Genomic DNA, 27,486 nt, shown 5'->3' with positions numbered 1-27,486 from the left:
AATTCATAAACCTGGCACTGACAAAAAAGAGACTTGTCACCCTGAGCTATTACTTGGAGAACATCATCCTGTTTCTTCAAGAATTGATTTACAGCTATAAGAAACACAATCTCTTAGGAACAGTAAGCAAGGTCAGTTCATTTCCCATAAAGCAAAGGTCTCTGATGAAGACATTTGGTAGCATTCTCTGTTATATTATCTGAATTTGGTTTCCAGTATCTGAAGCAATCCAGAGTTTCTGAAAACAAACCTGCTTCACCATTATTGTATTAAATCACTTCCCATTTTCCAAGAGCACTTGCTCATCAATACAGAAAGTTTTATTGCAGATTTTCCTCAGTGCTTTTGTGTACAGTTGCTTGGAAATTCCTATCGACACACTTAATATTACTTTGTAGTTCACTTTCTCAGCTACAAATAAACTCATACTTTCGCATTCTACATATCAATTATATTTTTTTGTTCTTTTAATAACCTTAAGCACATGAAGAAAACAGATAGAATGAGCTGATAATTCCTGACAGTAGAAACATACTTCGCAAGTTTTGCTATCATGCTGTGGAATAACTCCACAATGTCAAGTAGCACACAATTAGTAAAACTGTAGGGGGGGGAAAGAAAGTGTTTTGATCCTGAGGAATTTTGATCCTAATCAGATCGAAATTTCAATGGTCTTGTAGTGCCTAATATCTTCAATCATGAAAGAAATCAAACTGATTCCAATGTCAGGCATTTGCATTCTGTGGTGGCTGTGAAATGCTAAAATATACAAATGAATGTCACTGTTGTACTAGCTTATCATAATCACTAATGAGAGAGATTGATTTTAAATTACTGATAGCAGGTCTCATGTTTCAGTGATTTTTGAGCAAGCCAGTCTGCAAGCCCAACAATATAGAGAACATATTTTAAAACAAGGATTGGCAAGAGTAGCAAACTGCTATATGGATTGACCTGCACAACTGTACCTAGGCTAGGCAATCATTGGTCTCTTTCTGCCAGAGGTTCTATTGAGGCCCTTAAGATGAAGAAGATGAATCGCAGGTAAACAGACGAGAATTTAGTTAAAGGCAAAGGGAAATGCAACAATAGATTACAATTTGTTTGTCTAAAGCATTTATGTCCCACTTTCCCTCCTTGAATTCAAGACTGGAAACAATGTAACTTCAAGCTGCAGGAACACAGAAGTATAAGGTAATTACCAACATCAGATACCCATTAAAAAGGGTTTAAAAAGGTACCCCAAAATTATAAACCAATATATGTTGAAAACAATATTAGAAACACAGAGAGATTTTTAAAAATTGCATACATAAAAACCAACATGCAGATTGAAACAAGAGTCAAATCTGCCTCAGCAGTTTACCCTCCTCCAAACACTTTCTAAAAATATAAAGGAATATTGTCCAACTGCAATAATTTTTTATTATTTTAAAAGTAAAACACTTCCCAGTTACCTGCATATACTAGAATGAAGACTTAATTAATAAACTGAACTAGGGTTTTATAAAATGTCTAAATTAAAAACCTATTTGATCTTATTCCCCTTTTCAGGGGAAGGTAGCCTTGTCTACCAAGAAATAGGCAAACTCACCCTGGCTCAAACCTCATGTTGTAGTATTGTGAGGTATTTTCCCCAGAAGATTTGCCAAGAGAAACCAGTCTCATTACTTTCTCCAGTGCCAATCAGCATTAGGATTGCAATTGTGCTGCCCAGCCCCAAGTGACTGATCCCTGTTTGCAGACTTGAGTAAACCTTCCATCATCCTTAGATGCCAGTTTACCTTATGTTTTTGGCCAAAGTCAACGCTAACCTTAGTTAGCCAATAACATTACTGCATCAAGTTATAGTAGGCTTTCTTCACCAGCCATGTAAAGCTAGGGAGGGGGAGGAGCAAAGACCCCTTTCCATGCAAACCTGAGAACTCCCCAAGTGCCTTAGCATAATTCTCTTCCAAGATCTCTTCTGAGTGGTGGCAATTCATGAGGCATCCACCCTTATTATGTACAGTAGAATTTCATGCACCATACCTGAAAGATGTAGGGCAAAACCAGGCCTTGAATTCAGCAGGAGCTTACAGGAGCGCAGCTCCTGAACCTTTCTGAGGGTTTCCCCTCTTCCTTCCCACCTACACTGTTCATTGAATAGTAGTGCGGCTGCATAACAATCTCTGGATTAGGAGAGAGGGCAGCCAGCCAGCCACCAGGAGCTTTGCCACACACCCAGCAGCCCTTATTAGCTCCTGGAGAAGCCCACACCACCCTTTCTCGACTTCTTGTGTGATTTTGGCTGGTGGGTGGCTTGCTGGCCTTTTGAAGGGGGGCGGCCAGCCAAGGAGAGCCCCAGGTGAGCGAGGCCTGCTTGGGCTGACTGGATCTCTAGCCAGCCCAAGCAGGCCTTGTTTGCCCGGCCAAGCAGGCCTCTCCTTTCTTGTATTGGCTGGTGCGGGGGTGGCATATGCTAATGAGTTATGTATGCTAATGAGCTCCACCACCTATTTTTCTACAAAACAACCCCTGGGCAAAGTACACACACCATCTCATTCAGGGAGAGGATGGTATATTTATGAAGTAGAATGTGAGGTATGGGAGGAAAAAAATGTCGATTTTTTTTTTTAAATGAATCTGGTGTTAGTTCAACTTAGTTCATTCCTTGTAATCTCTTCACTGTGTAGTTAGATTAGACTGAGGGAAAAGCAGACAGATGCCAGGGCCCAGTAGCTAGAGGAAGAAAGGAATCCTGCATGGCTCCGCCCACCTGCCAGAGCATCAACAGTTGCAATGACTCTAACCTGCTCTATCAGTCAACAGAACTTCTGTTTTAACCACCAAGCCTTCCTGACTGGATCAAGAGGAGAGATCCGCAGCTCAGTGCCCTCCTGCAAATTACATGAAGAAAAGTCATGGAATATCAAGAAAGCACTATGAAATATTTGGATATTAATTTACAGCAGAAACGTTACATTTATATACTTTATTGCTTATTGCTTTCAGTTTGTGGGAAGGGAATTTTTCAAAGGAAAGAAAGAATGTTTTTTGTTTTGTGTAGCTCACCCAATATTCAAAGTTATAAGATGGAAATATTATCATTTCATACTCTTGATCTAATTTCACAAATTCTGTCTCCTTGCAACAGATTATCTAAAATAAACTGTTTAATAACATCTGGCATCATGAAAATACAAAACATGATCAGTCAGTTAAACTATGCAGGCAACCTGGTTCAGTTTAGAATTCACTTAGAAATGAGTTCCATTGATTTTACTGCTGCCCAGATCATAGTCTACAGTTATATGCCTGTTATATGCCTATATCCACTAGCTTGTTTCTTTTCATGCTGAACTATATAATGTATATTGTCCAAATCTGGTAGTTCAAAGATGAAATAAGGATGGTTTTCTATACTTATTTTCAGGGCTTTTTTTGTAGAAAAAGCCCAGCAAGAACTCATTTGCATATTAAGCCACACCCCTGATGCCAAGCCAGCGAGAACTGCGTTCCTGCTCAAAAAAAGCCCTGCTTATTTTTTTAAAACTATTTTTTGCACCAGGAAACATAGCCTGCATTTCCCTTGACCCTTCTACCTAATGCTGCATGTTGTTGTAGAAACTATCTAACACTGCCATCCTGAATTTAGAAAGGTGTGTTAGCTAATCCAGAAGGATATACTCAGGGCCGGCATGTGGGAGTAGGCGAACTAGGTGACTGCCTAGGGCACCAGCTCTTGGCAGGGGCCGGGCGCTCCCTCCCTGCTTGCACCATCTCTGAGCCTCTGACTCATTTTTTCTCAGCTCTGAGGAGTCGGAGGAGCTCCCCCGATCCCTCAGAGCAGAGAAAGAATGACATTTCCTCTCCCTAGTGCCCTCTGAACTTGGAGAGTGCTGTGCAAGGGATGCACTGAGTGTTCTTTCTTGGCTTTAAAGAATTGGAGGAGCTCCCACAATCCCTCAGAGCTGAGAAAGAACAGACTTCCCCTCCCCAGCACCCTCTGAACTCGGAGAGCACTGTGCAGGGTACACACCGAATGTTTTTTCTCAGCTTTAAGGGATTGGAGGAACTCCCCTAACCACTCAGAGCTGAGAAAGGATGCTTCCCTTCCCCAGCGCCCTCCAAACTCGGAGAGCATTGGGCAGGGGATGCACCAAATGCCCAGCACAATGACATCACCTCTGGATGATGTCATCATGCTGCACACGCGCAAAGCACACACACAAAAAGTTTTCTCCCATGGAGGTGGGTATGTGTTGGGGTTCTGCCTCGGGTACCAGAAGCCCACGCGCCAGGGCTGGATATACTATTCCATTTACATTTACAATCCATAGGTTAGAATCTCATGCTTGTCAATGATTGGGGGAGGGTCATTTTTTTACTACTTGTGAATGATACTTAGCCTAATTTAATTCTTTTAAACTGAAAACTTGGGATAACATTTTCACCTCCATTCCATGCATAATTACTAACTGAACTTCCCCATTCTGTTCATAAATATAAATTTTGTACCCAATCAGGCTCAAGATGGGAAGAGTGATTCCAGCACTGGAAATTAAAATAGAGTAATTACAAAGGAAGGAAAACAGAAAGGAATACAGAGAGAGAAGAGGTCAGACTAAGGATGTTGGCAAGGAGAAATAGCCTTCTTGTGCGATTTGCATGGGCTCAGTGTTTCAGTTAAACTTTGCTGCAACTCATGCAGAACAGCTGCGCCTGCTCAGTTGGCATGCCAAAGGCTGATAGTCCTTGCAGACATCATGCTGGTGGAATAACTGCTTTGCAGAGGTTGCTACACAATTTAAGTGAGCCTGTGCTGAATTGTGGGAGGGAGCACTTTTCCCCACCAGCCTCACAGTCAAATCAGGTACAAGACTGTAAGGAAAGAGGAATATGGTGAAAGGGGAGTAATGATGGGCCAAGGGAGGGTGGCAACAGATAAAAAAGGAGAACATGGTGAGGCAGTAAAGATTTGGTGTGATATGAAAGAGAAGGAATGGAGGGTGACAATTAACAGTTTATTCCTATCCATAGCCAGTGCTTGCTTGATCATCCCTTTTAAAAGTTCTGTCTCCAGCTATGTATGTACCCAAAAGTCGTCAAAGTAAAGAGCAGGACTGGTAGTGGACTATAGGAGCTTAACGCAATCACCCTGGAACACATTGTTGCAGCAGGGTGGAATGCTGACCTTGATCCAGGCAGCAGAGTGGCATTTGCCTCTCTCAGCTGTGCTGGATGGCCTTCCCTACCTGCCTTCCTCCACTGCTGCTGGTGGGGCTTTCCGATTTGTTTAATTGGTTTGGTGGTATCTGTGGTGCAGTGGAGTGAGCACTTATCTAAACATCACTTCCATAAAGACTAGGGTTGCCAAGTTTGTGTGCGCGCGCACAACGCAATGACAGTATCCAGAAGGGACATCAGCGCCACTGCACACAGCCGCTCTAGGCATTTCCAGGAAAACTCTATGGTACCTATTGTACCATAGAGTTTTCCCTCCCAAATGGCTAGAGCATCCAGAAAAACCATAGAGTTTTTCCAGAAATGCCTAGAGCAGCCACCGCGCAATTGCACCGGTGTGATGACATCACTTCCAGGTGACGGCATCATGTTGGCAACGTCGGGAGAGGTTCCCCCTGCCAGCCCAATATGAGCCGGTGGGTTGGGAACCTCCCAGGCTGGGGAACCGCCACCCGGACCAGGGGCTTGGGAGCCCTAATAAAGACTGAGACCATGGTAAGGACATGTTAAAAGTCATGAAAGTGAGGAAAAGCAAGCTGCAGTTGCTATTTTTTCCCTCCTCACTTGCCATTAACAAGTTTAGTTTATATTAACTACAGCTGAAGTTTGTGCCAAGTAATCAGAAATGCCAGCACCAGATGTTTTGATATATTGGTATGAACAGCCATCTGTAAAAACTGGGACATTTGTGAAACAGAGTTTCCATACAGAGATAACACAACATGTGAATGTCTTTGGTGGAGGATAAGAAAGTCATAATGCATACACTGCATCTCTGGTGCCCATCATACCATCTATATTGGTAATAAACAATTTTTATTAGTAACATATGGTAGCAAAACTATATCTACATCTTATAAAAACTTAAAAAAGAGAAATTCTTCTACCCCATATCTTACTTTTCCCCCTCCCCTCCCCCGTTACTTGACCCCCGCCAGTGTTATTTACTTTAAAAAAACATATATTAAAAGTACCTTTAACTATTAAAAAACCAAAAATTATACTTTTGTTTTTTAAAAAAATGAAAAGCTTAATCATTATCAAAAATTGTCCAATGTCCTTTTATTTTCCACTCTTTTTCTATGTATCTTCTGAACTTCTTCCACTCCAACTTAAAAAGCTCCAAATCATAGTCTCTTAATTTTCTTGATAATTTGTCCATTTCACTCCATGACATAACTTTTATAATCCAGTCCCATTTCTCTGGTATTTTTTCTTGCTTCCACAGCTGCGCATACAGTGTCCTAGCAGCTGAGAGCAAGTACCATATTAAAGTTCTATCTTCTTTTGGAAATTTTTCCATTTGTAATCCCAGCAGAAAAGTCTCTGCAACTTTGTTAAATTCATATCCCAAAATCTTAGAAATCTCTTGCTGAATCATTTGCCAAAACATTTTAGTTCTTTCACAAGTCCACCACATATGGTAGAAAGAACCTTCATGCTTTTTACATTTCCAACACCTGTCTGGCATCTTGTTGTTCATCTTTGCTAATTTTTTTGGAGTCATGTACCATCCCATCATACCATCTATATTGAGGTGTTACTTCACAGTATGGGTAAGGGAAGTATGAAGGGTTGCATCCAGACATCTTCAAAATGAAGGAGCTCATCTCTTCTGCTTTCCCTTTTCTTCAGCTGCTAGACCCCTACCACCCACCACTGATCAGCTGGCTGATGGAGGGACTTAGCAGCACAGGTGAAGGCCTAGGCCAGTGGTGTGGTGGCATCACTTCTGGTGTGCAATGCTGAACACTCTGGAATTTGGGTAAAACTATAAAGTTTTTCCCCAAATACCAGAGTGTCCTGCATCACTGGCAATGCACTGGTATCAGTTGCCAGGAGGCATCTGGCAACACTCGTGTGCTCCATTTAAATACACAGATAGGAATTCCAAACAATATGAAATAGGATACATTGGGATTCTCTCTTCGCTTGGATGGCCCAGACAAGCCAGCTTTCGTCAGATCTCAGAAATTAGGAAGGGTTGGCCCTGGTTAGTACTTGGATGAGCAACCACAAAGACAGACCAGGGTTGCTATGCAGAGAACACAAGAGAAGCTATGTTGGATCAGGCCAATGGTCCATCCAGTCCAACACTCTGTCTCACACAGTGGTCAGAGAACCCAAGTGCCATCAAGAGGTCCACCAGTGGGGCTAGGAGCCCTGCCACTGTGCCCCCCCCCAAGCACCAGAATACAGAGCATCACTGCCCCAGACAGAGAGTTCCATCAATAAGCTGTGGCTAATTGCCACTGATGGACCTCTACTCCGTATGCTTATCCATTTCCCTCTTGAAGTTGTCTGTGTTCCTAGCCACCACCACCTCCTGTGGCAGTGAATTCCACATGTTAATCACCCTTTGTGTGAAGAAGTACTTCCTTTTATCAGTTCTAACCAACTGCTCAGCAATTTCATTGAATGCCCACAAGTTGTATTGTGAGAGAGGGAGAAAAGTACTTCTTTCTCTACCTTCTCTATCCCATTCATAATCTTGTAAACCTCTATCATGTCACCCTACAGTTGACGTTTCTTCAAGCTAAAGAGCCCGTAGCGTTTTAACCTTTCTTCATAGGGAAAGTGTTTCAACCCTTGACTCATTCTAGTTGCCCCTTTCTGCACTTTTTCCAATGCTATAATATCTTTTTTGAGGTGCGGTGACCAGAATTGTTCACAATACTCCAAATGAGGTCGCACCATCGATTTATACGGGGGCATTATGATACTGGCTGATTTGTTTTCAATTTCCTTCCAGAGGCAGGCAATGGCAAACCACCTCCAAAAGTCCCTTGTTTTGAAAACTCTACAGGGTTGCCGTAAGTCAGCTGCTATTTGGTGGCACTTACCATCAGCATCACAATGGGCTGCAGAAAAAGGGAACTAGGAGAAATAATGTCCTCACTATTGCTCAAGAGGAGCAAGCAGCATTCTGCTGGCACAAGTGAGGGATAAATACTTTGCCTGATTCACTTTTCTCCCCACATCCAAGGGAGCAGAGGCAAAGGCAAGGGAGAACCACTTCTAGAAATGCCATCTTTTGATTACATTTGGAATCCAGTTCCTTTTTCTAACATCTTGATCAATACATCTTATATTAATTATTAATCAACTGGGTAGGGCAAAAATATAATTCATAAGAATATAAAGAGGTTATCCCCCCCCCACTTTGAACTATTGCATCCAGAATAGTCCCATTTATACAAGTGGAATTAGAATAATTGAAGCCCAGAACTGTGTAAAACACTCGAGCAGTGCTTGGTTTGAGAAGTACAGTCCTTATAAGCTTTTAAATGCTCAAAGTGCTTCACACACAATGTTGTAATCCTTCAAAGAGCTCTGTAAATTTGATCAATATTATTATCTCGAGCAGGTCTGGGAGGCTAGCATACACATTGGCTAAATAAATAAATAGTTCCTCTATTGCAGTTGGGGGCTGGCTTTCCTACGCAAGTTCACAGTTCATAGCAAAGGCAAAATGCAAAGCAAGGGTGTTCCAATTCACTGCTAGATCTCTACATTATATGAAGCATAGAGGTAGAATTCTTGTTTTGGACTTCATCATCTATCTTTTGGTGTAGCTCATACTGTATTTACAAACCATCATGCAAAGTATTCTGAGCTGAGATCCAGAAGCTATGTGTAACCTTTCTGAAGCTGAAGTGGCTTTTAGATAGTCCGTTGATAACACTAGAGCTATTTTGGACAGGAGTGCACAGGAGCAGAGCTCCACCTGGGCTGGTCAAGGCTCTGGCTGGCACACTGGGGAGGGTGCAAGAAGGCATCTTTAAATGCCTCCCTGATGGAGGCATTACTCACACCTTTTAATGCAGTAAATTGATCTGCAGATATGTACTATTTAAAGTTTCTAACTCACTAATTGCAAAATCTGTAGAAGTTCCTGTAACATCAAAGGCTCAGTTGATTCTGGGATCTGTTATAAAAGAAATGCAGTCTCTGTTTCAAGCAAATAAGGCACTTAAATGTACTCTTTCTGTCTGTGATACTGTTTCCCCCATGGGTTTTGAAAATGACCTTCCTGTAAGCATGAAGGACTGTAACTTTTCAGATAAAGAAACTTGTTCTTGTTTCAAGTCAATGCCAGATTTATTTCCCCTATAGTCCATAGTTTTCAAAAGCAGAAGAAAAAGTAATCCAGATTTTTTTTCTTTAAATAAAAAAACCTTCTCCGTTTCCAGAATGAAGTTACCCTGTCAGCTTGCCTTGGGCCTTAGGTGGAGAAGACGAGATTAAAGAGTCAGTATTCCTTTTCATGTCTCGTCTGCCAGTTTTGTGAATGTAAAAAGAGAACTAGTATTTACAGCTAAGTGTCGGACTTTGGTATTAAGTGCAGGACTGTTTCCCCCAATCCCTCTACCTCAATAAATTAACAATATTTCCATAGCGGGACAAATTGAGTATCAGCATTCCCTTCTCATTGATAAAGGCATTTTTGCATAAGTAGTAAATAGCACAGATGCGGCCTTCACATTTCCCTCAGTATAATGAGGCTCCTTGTGAAGCTGCGAGGACATGAAGTCTTAACTGTAAACTGATCTCATCATTTCCTATTTACTCTATATTTACCTGAATACACAAAATACTCTAGCTTTTAAATGTGTTTGTACCTTAGTGAAATGTCCTATTGTAAACTGTTTCACTTTAAAAGGTGGCTTTTGATATAAGATTTCTTCATCTTCTCTTGAAACTAAATTAAACTACTTGCTTCTTATAAAACACAACTCTCTGTTGAAGCTCTTGGCTTTGATTTCTCAGAACAACCTTACCGGAGGGAGGGGGGGGGAGAGACATGTTCTTTTAAAACATATTTCTGGAAACAAACTTGTAGGGATTTGCTTTGTTTTCCTCCCAGAATTATGCAGCTGAGAAGAACACAGAGTTCTTTTTTTTTCTGTTCTTGAAATTTATGGGGGGAAAAATCCAAAACAAAACTGGCATTCCTTTGTGAGAGATGGTTGTACAGCACCATGATAATATCTTCATATGGGGAGAAATCAGTCACATTTTGAACATTCTTTGTAGGAATACCAGATGTCTTTTGCATGCTAACCGTGGGGGCGGCCAAGCAAAATAAGTGAAAGCACTGTAAAACAATTCAGTACAACCTAGCAGCAACAGCCCGTAGGAAACAGAAATGTACAGGTAGTTTAAAAATCACTTGTTAGAAAAAGTTGGGTTTAGTAATTTTCATTTTATTAAATTAACTGCATTTGACATCCTCTTTGAAAGCAAGGTGTCCTCCTCCAATTCCATTGTGCAGTGACACTGATTCCTTGATAGTAAAAAATATTTATGGTCACTATAAAAGCAAACATTTATATGATAGGCATCATTCATGTTTTTTTGTTTATTTCCCCTCATAATCTGCTTTGGTCACAAAGGGCTCTGCATGTGTCACTAATATAACTGGCAGTTGTAGGCATACTAAGAATAGGAAGCCAAGATAAGAGGTGATAAGCTCTATAACCTGTTTAGAATGCACACCTAGGCACCCATATGAATAATTTCATTGGTGCCAGTAATTTTTTTTCTAAAATAAATGTATGCATGTGGGCTAGTATTTACAGGTTCAGTTACTGCACAGACATGGACAAATTAATACATTAATAGTGCAGTTCTAAGCAATTACATCCTTTCTGAATCCATTGAAGTCAGTTGGCTTAGAAAGGCATAATCTGTTTAGGATTGTGTGAACTGTGTTAAAAATAAATTCCCTCCTTCTCATGCCTCTACAACAGTAATGGGGAGCAGTCATGACTCAGTGATAGAGCATCAACCCCAGGCATTTCTAGCTGAAAGAATCAAGTGGTAGGTGATGTGAAAGACCTCCATCTGAGACCCTGGAGAGCTGCTGCCTGTTTGAGTAAACAATACAAGCTTTGATGGACCAAGGATCTGATTCAGGATAAGGCAGCTTCATGTGTGTAACAATCCTATGAAGAAGGCTATGCTAAAAGTTAGTCACTTGCTTGAGGTGTGCCTAAAGTGCATTAGCCCTTAATACAGGCAGTCTTGGTTCATTCAATGTACCATACTGGCTCTCAGATAAAGCATTCAATGTACCATACTGGCTCTCAGATTTACCTGGGACAATATTTAAGATGGGTGTGTAAATGGCCTGCTTATTAATTAGTGCTTTAAAGAGAGAACATGAAGTTCTTATTTTGGAAGTCAGGTTTCCAACTTCATGAGTTCATATTTTTTCCATCATTATAATTATCTATAGGATATACAGAGATGATGTGATTTTTGAAGCTCATTTCATGTTTTATTATAGTTCCAGGGTACCAAAATGTGGATTAGCTACAGACCAGCTTTTACTTAAGGCTCAGAGTAAGCTGGCTAAACAAGCTGCTATGAAAGACTGTTAGGTCTTGTGTTAATTCTTTGTTTACAGTGAGCAAAGTTACACTACATTTACTTAATAGGACTCTCAGCATATTTCTGAAAGATTGCAGTTATACTTTGCCACACTACTAGGGTTGCCAGATCATCTGGTGGAGGTGGGGGTGCCAGGCCCCACCTCCCTGCTGCCAATCAACTGGCCAGCAGGGAGGGAACTTAGCCCAGAAAAGAGGGAGAACCATTCAACATGCAGCAATGTGCCTACATCACTGCCCACATGACCCAGAAGTGACATCATCGCATCTGGGACATCAAGGGCAATGCTCTGGTATTTGGGCAAGAACTCTATGATAGAAGCCAAATTTACCATAGAGTTTTTCCCCAGATACCAGAGTGTCACTTCAGTGCCCTGGATGTGATGACTTCACTTCTGGATCATGTGGGTGGTGACACAGACATGTCACTGTACATCAGCTGGGCCTCCATGCTGCTCTTAGTAAGTCCCCCCATCCTAGCAACCCTACACACTATTTGGTTTACAGTGGTGTGTCGCCACAGTGGAATCTTCCACTGACAGAAGAAGCTCTACTTCTACTATAACCCTTCTTGTCCTAGAAGATGTTGCTGTTAGATGACAATTGTGTTAAGACACAACCCAAAGTATTTATTTATCCATTCCTCCATTTGGATTTTCATCCTGCTTCCTTCTAGTGGTATGAAATAGACCATAATTTTTTAAACTCAGAACAGAATATGTTCTAAATAATAAACCAACCAAATGCAAATCTTACTACAATATTAAAGTTAAGGTAAAAGTTCCTCCTTCACTGAGCTAACTCTGACTTCCAAAAGCCTACCCAATATAAATATTTTATAACACTTCTGGAAAATAGTCTAATTGCATACAATACAGTTATTTTTGGTCTTCTTCACCTATTCATTGCTCCTACATATCATACTGGCAGACTTTGTTTTATGGTTGATTGACTGACTTCTCTTTAATTCATGGGGTCTTGGCTTACTCATAGCAAAATAAGGCATGTGAAAACAGACTTGATGTATACAGGAGGAATAGATCATTAGTTACTGGAGTCATGACATACTAAGGTGACACACTGAGTGCATGGTGACCCTGAAACTCCAGGTTTTCTTGAATGAGACAGATTACCATGAACAATTTCAAAGTTACAATGAGCCTGGTTTTGGAACTAAAGCTACTGTGATGCACAGAAATTTTTGGGAGAGAAAAGGGTAAGATTTGACTGGTTTTCCTGGATCTCTCAGGTGACATCGACCATGTTTGGAGCACTGTACTCCAGTGATTATGTTCAAAAATAGCTAAATACCAGAGAGTAGTACTGAGAGAAAGTTGCTTGATCTCATGGCAGTTGTACTGTGGAGTTTTATGGGGCTCTATCTCATCCTCTATTTAGGCTGTTTAAAATCTACAATGAAACCAATTAGAAGGGTTATCCAAAAATAAAGGCTGAAATGTCATCACTGTGCTGATGACAGCAGGCTCTGTTTCTACTTTTCAGCTATACCAGATGGAGGTGTTAAGTGCTTGGAGGCAATAGCAGGTGGCATGAAGCCCAACAAATTGAAGCTCAATCCCAGATAAGCAGAGGTATTGTTGATTGATAATATTAGTCAAGGATGAAGGAGTCATGCTGTTTTCCATGAAGCTGCACTTGTCCCATATATCGGATCATTATTGAAGGATCCTGTTAGATCCATACCTATAGATCTCCTCTATAGCATGTAGCATCTTTAGCTAATTTCACTTGGTTTATCATGTATGGCATTTCCTTCAGAAGTATGGTTTGGTTGTCCATACTGAGATCACATCCAGATTAGATTACTGCAATGTATGTGAATCTGTTTTAGAAGACAGGCTAGAAGCTTAAACTGATACAGAATATGGAAGCAAAATTGATTAGAAGTATAATGCACAGGAAAACAAGTTGCCAGTCTTAAAAGAATTCTATAGCTTACCAATTAGTTTCTGGGCTCAATTCAAAGTTAATTTCCTGACTATACTGATATTATTGTGTATTGCAAACCACGTAAATAAATTTGACTAAGATCGTGGCATATAAATATATTGATAAATATACTTCCCAGTTGGGCTTATGGTGCCAAGCACAGCTGTAAAAAGACATTGATAAAGGAATGTAACTGCTATGTGGGAAAGTGCAGCACAACTGAAAACTTTGATGAGCATGTAACTGGTGGATCTTAGGATGAGTTAATGGGAACAAACTTTGTTGGCTTAGTCTATTCAATTGTGTCTAATGGCCTTAGCATCAAGACCGGTAGTAATCGTGGCAACACTCCAGACTGGGACCAATAAGCCATTCTCACTTCATATCACTATTTCCCATTTATTCCTCAACTGAGGTGTGCAGCCTTTTTATGATTGTTCTACTAGATTAGTACTTACTACAGAATCCATTATGACTTTTGCCTAGAAAATTATCCTACTCCTCCCTGGCTGCACAGCAGCAGACTCACATGAGGAACTTGCTACCAGTTCCTCTGTTAGGCTGCATTTGTTACCAAGTTAAACCAAAACCTCACTACTTGGTTTGGCCATACTGAACTAAGGTATATGTCAAGACAGTAAAGTGGCTAAGGAGTTTAGTACCTAGTGTTTCTTTGCAAAAAAAAAAAAGCCCTCTTGAGATCAAGAAAAGGACCTATGACTTCTCAAGCAATGAAAAAGGGATGAAAGAAGATCTAACTTCTCTATATGAGTGTGTATGTGTGTGTGTGTACACACATATATAACATACATATATGCGTATATGTATAGCTTCTCTGTGGGTTGTACAAGAGGCATTCAAAAATTTAAAAAAGCCACAAAGAATCTGTCAATATTGGACATATCCAAATAATCAGCAAAAGGAATCCTATTTTGTGTGTGTTTTCTTTTGATATTTCCTTCTGTACTTCTTCCCCTGAGTTGAGAATAACAAGTGTGCCTTAGGTTATTCTTCTATTAGATAAACAATTTTAAGAATACTATGTGCCTTTGTACTGCTTGGAAGGTTTATTTTTGTGATGCTTCTCAATAAATGCATAAATATTCTACAACTGTGCTGGTGTTGGTTATGATAAGCTAACTGTTTGCAGCTGCATGTTGTTGTGGTGTTGTGAGTAGCTTCTCAGTAAGCTGAAGGCACTGGAAATACAAATACTATCTCTGTCAACACTCTTGGTTTTGGATTACATGTCAGTGTTGTGTTGTGACCGGTTTTCTAAACCTATTGAAGATAAGTATCATTCCTATCCAGCCAGACTCAGTTCCAGTAGTTCTTGGATGAAACTGATAATCTGGATTTATTTTTGTCTGGTTACCATCCAGATGATGTTGCTGGAATGGCACTGGTTTTCCCAGCAGGAAACCTGTGTCAGGAAATGGATATAGGATTCTCATTGAGTGTCTGCGGGTTCTGACACTATTAACCTTCTGTATAAGATACTTCTGGTTCAGCTTGGTGGTATGGTACAGGGATACCTTTTGGAAGAATTTTAGTCTTTGCAGGACAAACCTCAAAAGGTGATACTGTGAGACTCCTGCTCTGCTCCATAGTCAATTGGCCTATGAGATGCCATAAGGATCAATTTTTGTCTTCCATGTTTTTTAATATCTATATGAAACTACTGTGTGAAATCACTGGGATATGGTGTCACCATTATGGCAACAACAGGAATTTCTGCTTGCAATCTAATCCTAAAGATGCAGTGGATTTGCTAAATCATTATCAAGGGTCAGTGACTATCTAGATGAAGGCAAACCAGCTGAAAGTTAATCCAGGCAAGTCAGTAGTCCTGTTGGTTGGAGATCTGGGAGTAGGTAAGGCATACAACCTGTGTTGGATGGTTTATGCTGCCGCAGAAGACTCAAAATCACAGCATGTATCCAGTACTGCCTGAGGTCTCTGTTTCAAGCCCCACATGCAGCTAATTACAAGACAGCCCTGGAAAGAGCTTTGCATCAGTAGGTGATTGCACTGTCTCAGCTGTGCCCTTTCCTAGATGGGAATAACTAGGCTGTTTGAAGATTAGATTACTGTAGCACACTTTAAATGAAGCTACTTTTGAAAAATACTTAGAAACTTTAGCCACTAGGCTGTAAATAAGGATGAACCGGAATTAATAACAGCAGTTCTGACATAACTTCATAGCTTAGTCCATTTAAATTGCTGGTTTTGACCTTTGAAATCTTAAGTTGTTTGGGACCAAGATGCTTCAAGAACTGCCTTCTCATACACTAAGATATTTTACAGGACTCCTATTCCATGTTTTTCCATTGGTATAGATGCAGTGGGTGGCTATTGATAGAGCTGTTTAAAGTTCCAAAGTCCATTTCATTCTCTTAGTGCTTTAGCTTTGCTGAAACCACAATTTTTTTCAAAAGAAATATTTGCTTGGGAAGATTGGGGTGGCTGTGCAGAGGAAGGCAATGGCAGTAACTCTGCTGCTCTCTTGCCTGTAACAGCCTGTGGAAGGGATCACAATGAATTGGTTGTGACTCAGTGGTACATTCTTCTTTTTAATGGAGGCAATTACATTGTTCATTATCTTGTTTATTTGCTGCTAGTTGATTTTATACCATTAATAGAATAGCTTATTCTCCTGTTGATCAGGAGAAGAGTGAGATACAAGTATCTTAAATAAATGAATATATTTTAGTTTTTTGTAAATGACTTTTTGGACCCAACAACACAAAAAAGTAGGATATGCAATGATAAATAAGCATGGTAGGTGCCAGCAAAGTAAATGGCATATTTTTGACTTGACTCCTTTTCAGTTGTTACACAGGAGTTACAACAGGGCTTGTGAAGGGCAAGTGGAACAGGAAAAAGAGACTTCTGGTCTCCTTCCTTCCTAATGAACTTTTCTGAGGGTTTTTAAAACATGTTTTGGTGAGTATTACCACAAGACTTTTCCAGAAGGCTTATGGGTACTGTGCCTTTAAGAGGGTAGCATTTATTGGTGCCATTTTTGTAACAATCACAATATGGCAATCAGAACTTTTTTTGTAGCAGGAACTCCTTTGCGTATTAGGCCGCACCCCTTGATGTAGCCAATCCTCCTGGAGCTTACAGTAGGCCCTGTACAAAGAGCCCCGCAAGCTCTTGGAGGATTGGCTACATATGGGGTGTATGGCCTAATATGCAAACGAGTTCCTGCGACAAAAAAAGTCCTGATGATGATGAAGCCAAAACACAGCAAAATTACAGACAAATTACACAAAGCTATTTACAACTTTATAACTGTACCATAATTACCCTTAGGGCATACAAATTCATATATTCAAAAAGTGCTCTGCAGAAGCCGGAAGTCCCGCGGCTTTTGCGTCGCAAATGTAAAATGGTTTTTGGCGGTTTACATTTGCGACACAAATTCCGATGACGGGGCCGCAGGCTGGAACCGGCCGTTTCACTATCAAGCTTTGTCGGACATATATGAAAGGGCATGAACATTGCTCAATATTGTTCTAAGCCTGACGAGTCATGAAGCTGGCTCCTCCCAGGACATCCTGGGAGGAGCCAGCTTCATGACTCGTCAGAACGATATTGAGCAATGTTCATGCCCCATCATATATGTCCAATGAAGCTCAATAGTAAAACGGCTGGTTCCAGCCTGCGGCCCCATCATCAGAATTTCAATTAACGGAGTTTTCATCTTTGCTCCACTGGTGTAAGAAGAAGGAATTTGATGTCCTTTAGAAATTTTCAAGAACACAGTGGATGTATGAACATTTAAAATGGACTTTGACATCCGCCTTGAGTGGTTTATCCGATGAGTCTAGTTTCATAAGGTCATAAAGCACTTTTGCACTTTTTGAATATATGAATTTGTATACCCTAAAGGGTGATTATGGTACTCTTATAAAGTTGTAATTAGCTTTGTGTAATTTGTCAGTAATTTTGCTGTGTTTTGGCTTTTTTTGGTTTGCTTAGTTCTGTACACAGCTTCCTCTTTTGTGTTCTTTTGACAATGAAAGCAGTGGCACCTCAGAAATTTCAGAGCCTTGTAGAGCTCTTATACAGCAGCTATGTTCTCTTTTTAGTACAGCAGCCCTAACAAGCACTCAGCTGTTTGCCTCAGTTTTCCAGCAGTTAAAGTGAATGACTTCTGTCCAGTAAACAAGCAGTGACATCCCAATTTCCTTCACATTCCCCCCAGCAGGCAGTGCAGAAAGATTATTTGTGCTAACTGCTACATAGCAGTTCATCCCCATGGATCCCTCCACCCCAAAGTTGATTTTTCTGGGAATTAAAAGAAACTACAGTAGGGAGGGAATAGAGGAGAAAATTCATTCATTTTTGCAGAGGTGAATACAAACCTGTTTCTAAGGAGGACTAATTCTGAGGACAACTGTATTTTTGACAGGGTTGCACATATTCTTTACCATAAAGATTTGTCATCTTAATTTCATCCAAAGATGCATACTTGTTGGTCTCTTATTTTGTCTTCAACATTTGTTCAAAACATTTCTTCAAAAATATTTTGCTCAACAGAAGTACTGTAATATACTGGAAACTTGTTCCTTCCCAACCCCACCCCAACTCCTTCTTCGGAAACCTCTGTCATAACAATTAGAAGCTCAGAATAATTTGCATAAAATTGCTGTCTCAACATGTATGCAACAATGGTTTGACAGAAAAGCTGGGTGGTAGGTAGGTAGTATTTTCCCAACTTTTTGCTTAACTGTGCAGTTTAGCATCCCATGAATCATAGTGTTCCTTAGACAGGGATACAAAAAGCAAAAAAATCTTTTGATTAGGTATAACTGAAGCAATCCAGTCAACTTTGGCTTGTTTACAAAATACTGTAACCCAAATTGCAAATGTTTGCTGCTGCTACAAAACAGAACTGAGTTTTGCAAACTTATTTTCTATCAATTTATTGCAATGTCAAAATACTGAATGCTTGAAGTTTATGGCCAAAATAAAATGTATCTCTACAAAAAGATTGACTGTGGTGCCATTTTATATACAATTAACTAAATATATTCCATCCACCATTAGCAAAGTTAGTGTTCTGCCTACAGAAGTGCTAGATCCCAAAACGGAGGAAGAAACAAGGCTGGAAGGAAGCCACTCTACTGCATTTTAAAAATAATGTCCCCCTCTGAACTGCCTGAGGGATGTCAGCCTGCAGGTGAAAACTGGGATCCCCTAGAATTACTGGTCATCTCCAGCCTACAAGATCAGTTCCCATGGAGAAAATGGATGCTTGGGACAGAGGAATCTACTCTATGGCATCGTAGCCACTGAAGTCCCTGTCCTCCCCAGGATCCATCCCCAAATCTCCAGGAGTTTCCTAACCTGGATCTGGCAGGGGGGCGCCTGGCTATCCTTGAGATCAAGTGAGGATCAAGGGGTTATGTATGTTGACAACAGAGAGCATTCAGGGGCTGGGCCTAGTAAGGTACACTTTCTAGGAAGCACCCAGTAGCTTTCATTTGTTTCTGTGTAGCCTGGAGCCCAAATGGAGAAATATTAGATAACACACACCTTTACCATGCATTTTCCAAGTCCAGTTCCCTCACTAACCTTGCTGAACCTTGAAGTTGCTTGTGAGGCAGCCTCTTGCTACTGAATGAACCTGGAAGACAATTGGCCTCAAAGGATGAGCACTTTCAGTGACAAACTCTACATGGGGCTGCCCTTGTCCCAAATCCAGCAACTTCAGCTAGTGCAGAATGCTGCAGCCAGGCTGCAAATGGGAATTCCTTTACGGGAACACATTCAGCCTGTGCTGAAAGCGTTGCGCTGGCTACCAATAGTATACCAGATTCGCTTCAAGGTGCTGGTCATTACCTTTAAAGCCCTACATGGTGAGGGTCCTGCATACCTTAGGGATCGCCTTTCCCTGCACATGCCCCAGCAAGAACCTTGGTTCGGGTTTCAAAACCTGCTGGCAGTTCCCAGCATCAGAGAAGTGAGGCTCAAATCAATGAGAGCTAGGGCCTTTTTCATTGCTGCCCCTAACTGGTGGAATGAGTCGCCGGAGGAGGTCAGGGCCCTGCAAGAGCTCCCACAGTTCCGCAGGGCCTGCAAAACGGCACTCTTACATCATGCATTTTCATGATGGTAACACCTGCAGCAATGGGACTGGCCCATAAAAATACTACCAACGGTTCACCTCATCATGCTATAGTGATCCTGGGACCTCTTAGAACAACTAACCAACACTAGAATTAATCGCTGTCTGAAACAGCACATGTAGATGTTTTAGAAATTGTTTTTATGTTTTTATTGTTGTTTTATCTTATTTGGTCATACTAATGTGATTGTGTGACCCTTAATTTGTGAGCTGCCCTGAACTTGTCTTTGGTGGGGAGGGCAGGATATAAATTAAATAAATAATTCCCTTCCTTATTCAGTCTAACACAAGCTGCATCTTTGGGGCCAAAGGAGCACACTCACTCATCCCTTCAAGCATAATATTGACATAAAAGCAAGTGCTGTCATCTCATCCCCTGAGGCCTGAAGAGAAATGGCAGCTGTCCCCAGAACCAAGTCTGGGAAGACCCTCCACAGTCCTTCTGCTTGAACCAAGTGCTTCTCAGCTGCATCAATGGGGCAACAATGGCAGTTGCATGGAGCTAGGGAACTTGAGAGGGAGAAAAGTAAACAGAGGAAAAATAACTTTGCTCTGCCCTTATTCTCCCCTTCATGGGAATGTTTGTATATGTTCCAGCTTGTCCAAGTTTAGATGCAACTATCTAAGTTTAGGAGCTAGCATGTACAAATAGCTTCTCTGTTGGTTTCTTGACTTGTAGGTAGTTTTAATTGTAAACATACAGTTCCATTTAAAGTTGGAAGTTTAGCTGGTTTAGAGACACAGGATTTTTTCTTCCCAATGTGACTTCTTTTCCCTCTCTTCTCCCACCCCTTCCAAAAAAATCAAAATGTACTTCATGAAACTATTGTATATGAAGCACTTATTAGCCATAATTAAATGGACAATATGAATTTACTACGTCTTTAGGACTCTGGCTTGTTCTGGTTTAGAGCAAGATGATTAATGCAAATACATATTACTTGAGATAACCATTTAGCAGCTAATTTAGCCAAATTTATTACAGCAGTTAGAGGTTTTTCATTTTAGCAGACGGAGACAAGGACATGCCAAATGTGGCGAGAGGTATGTGAAGGCACACTGCCCTCTAGTGCCCAAAACTTTGCAGGATTAATGGCAGACATAGACAAGGGAAAGAAATAGGGATTGGATTATAAGAATAGCAAATACATTCTCTTAATCCATGCCAAAAACACACCATTTTATTCCAGCATATGAGATACAGCTCTTTCTCCATTAGTGAAAACAAAAGTATTCAGATACAGAGCCAGTTGGCAGTATGCTGGCTTGAAACAAATTTGAACATCTGTATTTTTAAGCTTTGAAAACTAAAAAGCACACATTTGCACAGAAGAGATCATTTTCACTGGTCCGACCATGCCTGGTCCTTTTTCAGACAGTGCACGGATGAGCTCTTGGTTTTAACGTGCTCAATTCCACAGCTCCCTTAGGCCACCATTTCGTATGCAGCTTTTTGGTGGATTTATTTTGCTACAGTATTAAGCAAAGTCTCAGCAGACATTTCCCCCACTGACCATTGGAGATTTGGTTCATCTGAGGACTGTAAATTCTGTTTGACAAGATCAAAAGAAACAGATGTGTAAGTTCAGTAGTTGATATCGCCTGCAATGAAGAGAAATGATCAAAGAACTAGGGTAGAGTGTCTTCCCAAACCTTTCAAATAGCCAGAATCTCAAAGAGGTTTACCTAAGAGCAATGAATAAATCACATAGAAATTTAACTTTTTTTTTTAACAATTTGATGTTGAGTGCCTTGAAAATGTCCATACAGGATTCAGTGCTCTGCAAGCTGTGGAGATTTGTACTCCTTTATTGCCCTTCCTCGCCTACTTGAGCTGCCAAAAGCAGATTAAAATCATGCTACAAATGGAGGGAAACCTGCTTCTGTGCCAGTGCTCCCATGAACAGCTGGATTTATTTGTCATCATAATGACATTTTTTTAAAACATAGTGGGATAGAGACCCTCCATCTTTGTACCTGTGTTATTCCTTCTTGGTAGGGAAGACACTCCTTTAAGAGCATTACTAATAATCTTCCTTATTCTTTTTGTTTCCCTCAATGCAGTGCTGAACAAAGGTCAGTGTGTAACAAAATACTACCGCTGGATGCAAAAGAATGGGGGTTATATATGGATACAGTCTAGTGCCACCATCGCTATCAATGCTAAGAATGCAAATGAGAAAAACATCATCTGGGTCAATTACCTTCTGAGGTATATATTTCTGTCAATTCTGTTATTTGCATTTTTGCTGTCATGGCATGAGTAATGGGGGGAAAAACATGTCAGGATTCTGTTGTGATCCTGCTAAGAATCAATGGGTTGTATCTGGTGAAGTCTGTTCATGGAACCTGCCTTGCGGAGTAGGATTTTCCCTGCTTCTTCTTCCTCCTCCTGCTGCCTATTGAACCCTCTGAAATGTTGTCAGCAGCTTCGCAGCCAATGGGGAAAAGTCTGCAGTGGGTGGGGGAAATTTTGGAAATTGCTGCCTTATCTTCAGATGATGGAAGTGTGCTTAAGTCTTTGCAGCTGTGTGGCTGGATTCAAGCCAATGACTACTGGTGGGTAAGAGAAAAATGTTGACACTGCTGCCTGTTTTGGAATGCTCCCAGCTTGAGATATTGTGTTTACTTGCAGCAGCTTTATTGTAGAGCAGGTTTATAACTATCCCTTACTTGCACGCTCTCTTTTCTATCATAGAGTTCTGGATTGAAGCCTAACCTTCCTACAGTATTCCTAAAACACATCCCCTAGAAAAGGTCATTTTCTTTCCCTCATAGTGTCAGACAATTTACTCATTATTAGCACTGATGCAGAATTTCTCTTAAAATACTACATTGGTTCCACCTACTTTGTGTTTCAGTTATTTTGAAGTGAATTCACTACAGACTTTTAAGTCTTGTAAAAGTGTATATAGGGAAGAAATGATTGAAGAGAAACACAGAACTAGCAAATGCCTGAACTGAGTTCCTGATAAATAACAAGAATTGGTATAGATTGGTAGATAGAGTTGGAAGAGTTCCATTAAACCCAGAGACATCTTAAGCAAGTCTTTCAAACTGCTTTAAGTAAACAGAAATAATAGTATTCTATCTCTATAATAGTACCCTTATCTCTACATAATAGTATTCTATCTCTTGAGGCTGTAATGGGGATAAAGAAGAATTGTGAAATATTTTTCACTGAAATATTCCAATCTTAAACACATTTAATCAGGAGTAAGACCTGTTGAATTGAGTAGGACTTAAGGAAATTAAGGAGAAACACACAGGATTCTTTGGAATTATGTTATTTTCATGGGACTTACTTCCAATGATGCTGTGCCTAGGACCTCATACTGAGACTCCCCAACCCCCGACCCCACCGCAGATATTATGAGTAACAGAACACAAGACAGAAAACTCTTTTTTATTCTTCAGCTGTAATTCTACCGTTCTTAAAAGATTGTAAATCTAGGTTTAAAAGTGTGACAAAGAGAATTGGCACTGGACTACAAACCACTTTTTTATTTACTATCTCTATAAATACATTACAGAATTGTTTGACAACTGGACAGATGGAAAAAAAGAATGTATATCTACTGAGATATGTTAGCTGTTGCAAGATTTCTTATTGTGAAATTTTGGAAATAACCAAAGATACCTTCAATAGAAATGTGGTCAAAGAAATGTTGGTAAATATGATTATAGTATGCAGACAGATTCAAGGGGGAAAATTATATACTCAAGATCTATTTGTGAAAAGTTGGAGGCCTTTTCTTAGTTACTGGAACATATTAACACAAGAGGAAGAGCTGAAAACTGAGATGCTGTCTTGTATTTAGATTTGATATATCTTTTATGTTGCTATAAAGAATTCTTTACTGTTATGTGTTAAGAATTAATGGTCTCTTTTTAGAATTAATTAGTATTTTAAGAGTTTAGAATATTTCTTATAATTTTGCTGTGGTACTGTAATAGTCATTAAATAGTTAAACTATCTTTTTTCTTCTTTCATGATTCTAGTTTTGTAAGCATGCACAATAAATATAATAGAAACAAAAACAGCCACAGTAAAATCAATCAAGGAGCAGCAAAAACAAACTCAAATGGCACCAAATCCAGTAATATTTTTACCTAATGCCTAGAACTTCAAAAAGTAGGTGCCTGGCAAATTGTTGTCACGAGGTGCTGTGCAGGGGAAGGAGCTTGGCTTTGGTAGCCAGCCACCCCAGCTTTGAAGGTAGGGCCACGTAGAAAAAGGCCTGCCAAAGAAGATCTGAAAAGTTAGACATGTTCATATAGGATCAGGACATCCTTTAGGTTTGTGTGGGATCAAGTGTGATACTACAAAAGTGAGAATCAGCACTTTGAATTGTGTCTGGAAACAAATCAGTAGCTAGTGACACGTTTTAAGAACTGCTGTGCTGAACTGTTTTCTCTTCTGTCATTACTAGTCAGCAGTCTTTCCAGTATTTGAAGGGAAGCTAAGCCTCACCTCAGCTGGAAGCACCTGTTGAGGGAAGGGATTGATCTTAGAGATTGTTGCCCCAGTTCCGTCCTCCCTCTTGTGAGACTTTCACCAGTGAACATAAGCTAAACTTCCCTTCACCATGAAGTGATTGTTAGAGAAGGAATTGGACTCAGAGACAGCACATAAAAGGAAATCTTTATATGGTTGCAGTTCCCACAATTCCACACCCCCACAATTCAGTCATGAAGCTAAGGCTGCCCAACAGACAGTGACTATCATTTGGTGCACTGTGTTCTGAGGCTGGGGCTTCTAGAAGCTTAAGGGAAATTTCAGATGGAGGGAAGGTGATTCTGTTGATAGAGGCTGCAATCACACACACTAAATAATGCACTTTTGATCCTCTTTCAATGCCATACCATACCATACCAAACCTTTAATGGCATAATAGATTCAGATAAAAATACACAGAATATAAAAATTTAAACATTGGAGATAAAATCAAAATAAAACCGAGCTTACAGATACATTCAAACATGGTCAGAATTAAATTTAAGGATGTCAGCCAGAAATTTTGCCACAGCCTCACTAACCACCCCCTCAGTATCACTCAATAAATAATAACAGGGTGGCAGAATAGACAAATCTGGAGAAAAAGAAAGCTTGCCAAATAAATCTTTACGGAGGTTATGGTAAAAAGAACAATCAAGCAATATATGCACTTTCCAACTGGATTTTGCCAGTTCACACAGGAAAATCCAGTTGGAAAGTGCATTGAAAATGGATTTAAAGTGCATTGTTTAATGTGTCTGATTGCAACCTCTAGAGACTCTCTGCTACTCTGCTGTCCATCTGCCCAGGTTGGCACACTGAGAATCCACATAAAGAAATCTATTTCATAAATAAATAGATGCTATATGACTGATAGCTATCAGTGGCTATGAAGGACTTAACTGTAGTGTGTGAGAAAATGTAAAGGAAGTGGAAAGCAGACAGAAGCAACTGCTTCACATACCTATAGTCTCAATCAGATGGACTGGCCATTCTTTCTCTACTACAGCCATGAAGACTACCTGCCCTGAGAGAGAATTTCAGGGAGGGAGAAAGTGAAGCAAAGACATCTTCATATATAGCTCCTGCCTGGATCAGTTCAAAATTACTCTTTATGTTGCTCTCTGTGATTGGATGAACTAGATAATCTCTATGAATGGAAGAATTTTTAAAAAAAACTTTTCATTTTATAAAATATACTCCAAAAGGGTAGTTGTAACAAAAAGTCTGAGCAGGCAGCTGTGGATGTTATACTCCAGTAGAAAAATAAACAGGAACTGACAACACTTTTAAAAACTCAGAATGTTCACTGTATATGATATATGGATTGATTAGATGAACAGATGCATTTGCAGGTATCACTGATAATTAGTATTATAGCCAGAATAAAGCATATTTTAGTCGTTATAGGGCACTAAATTCATGTTCAGTAGTGAAGAATTCTGAAAGTTAGCTTCTGCACATTGTAAGAGAAGAAGAGAAGAAGAAAAGATTGGATTTATACCCCAGCCTTAACTACCCAAAGGAGTCTCGGAGCGACTTACGATCTCTTTTCCCTTCCCCTCCCCACAACAAACACCCTGTGAGGTAGGTGGGGCTGAGAGAGCTCTCCAAGAACTGCTCTTGAACAAAACAGCTTTGAGAGAACGTGTGACTGACTCAAGGTCACATCAGCCCGTGTATGTGGAGGAGTGGGGAATCAAACCTGGTTCTCCCAGATAAGAGTCTGCACACTTAACCGCTACACCAAGCCAAAATGAAAATGCTTAATTTCAAACTTACCAAGTTTAGCCAATTACAGTTGGGTAGTATTACATCACTTCTTGGCCTTTTGGCTAAGATCAAGTGTAGTATCTGTTCTTATCAGTTTAATATCAATACAATCCTAAGAACACTTTCCTAGGAGCCGCCCTGAGCCTGCTTGGGCAGGGAGGGCGGGATATAAATAAAAGTATTATTATTAGGAGCAAACCTGATTAATAATATGAAATTCTTAAAGCACTACCAATGCAGATCACTTTCCTAGGAGCAAGCCCCATTGAACAGACTTCAGTAAGATTTGGAATAGACTCACTTAGAATTGCAGTGAACATCGCCTTGAGTGTCTTCAAACAGCCTTTGCAAAAATAGCTAGGTAAGGTTCTAACCTCATGTCTTGTTTTAAAAACTTTCCCTCATTTTGGAAAGTTCTGTTCCAGAAGACTTGTATTATAGCCTACCAATTATTCATATCATCAACAACAGTTAACTATGAATTTTGTTTGGTAGATTGAATTTTCAATTAGAGGACTCTCTACTTTCATTTTTGTTCTCACTTTAATATCTTTAAGAAAATATTTTTCAAGCTGTAAAGTACTCAGTGGAATTGTTGTGAGCTACAGTAAAAGCTGGGTTAAAAGGCAAGGTACAAATTAAGTTGTTTATACAATTAAATGATTTTAAAAAATAGTTCTCAACATTTTCCCTCATTCTCAACATTCTCACACATTCTAGCAAGACCAAGTTCTAGTAACGCAAGCTGAAGGTGGAGCTATTCAAATGAATGGGCAGGGCTATATAAACAGGTACAGGCTTGACTCTCATTGGCTAGTTATGATGGGCATGTTTAACCCCTATATATAGCTTATGCCCAAGACTGTACCCATTTACATTCTGTTATATAAGTTAATAGCTGTTGTTCACTTTTATGGGGAAAGCAGGGCTTTTTTTCTGGATAAAGACATGCCAGAACTCTCAAGAGGGAAATGAAGGAGAAACACATGGGATTCTTTGGAATAATGTTATTTTCATGCACTAAGAACTTATCTCTACTTTAAAGCAGTTTCCAAACTTTAAATATGTCACCTACTTCCTCAGGTTTTTTTTAGGTTTTGCTTTTGGTGAATAATGACCTTGAAGCAACCATGTTTTGACATGCTTTGCCCGGCAACTTGGATGTTAAAGGAGGCCTGACCATAAGGATAGAACAAAGTAGGAGTCAAGTGCATCTTTAAGACCAACAGTTATATTCAGAACATAAGCTTTCATGTGCTCCAAGCACACTTCATCAGACGAGGAATCAGGCACAATGAGCAGAACCACATATGAAAGCTTACATTCTGAATAAAACTTTGTTGGTCTTAGAAGTGAACTTGACTCCTACTTTGTTCTACTGCTTCAGACCAACAGGGCTGCCCATTTGGATCTGACAATGAGGATGTTATGGTTTTGACTGACAAAGGAGGACCTTTCTGGATTGCCAGTCAGGTTCATCTGGGAAAATGGCGTAGGGTGAGGAG

The 27,486-nt window shown here is 40.1% G+C and overlaps 1 protein-coding gene and 1 pseudogene across 11 annotated transcripts in view; both read left to right on the top strand.

Annotated features, from left to right (window-relative positions):
• Positions 1–27,486, top strand: part of NPAS3 (neuronal PAS domain protein 3) — a 1,210,843-nt gene that overhangs the window by 1,170,179 nt on the left and 13,178 nt on the right. For all 11 annotated transcript variants that reach the window (XM_060261386.1, XM_060261392.1, XM_060261391.1 and 8 more), the window contains one exon: positions 21,775–21,922. In XM_060261386.1, the coding sequence (XP_060117369.1) occupies positions 21,775–21,922 (148 nt within the window). The remainder of the gene's footprint in view (positions 1–21,774; positions 21,923–27,486) is intronic.
• On the top strand, positions 26,024–26,185 carry LOC132590326 (U2 spliceosomal RNA; annotated as a pseudogene).

The sequence above is a fragment of the Heteronotia binoei genome, chromosome 21 (assembly GCF_032191835.1).
Source record: "Heteronotia binoei isolate CCM8104 ecotype False Entrance Well chromosome 21, APGP_CSIRO_Hbin_v1, whole genome shotgun sequence".
NCBI lineage: Eukaryota > Metazoa > Chordata > Lepidosauria > Squamata > Gekkonidae > Heteronotia > Heteronotia binoei.
Note: the sequence above shows the minus strand (reverse complement) of the source record. Positions and strands in the feature narration are given on the sequence as shown.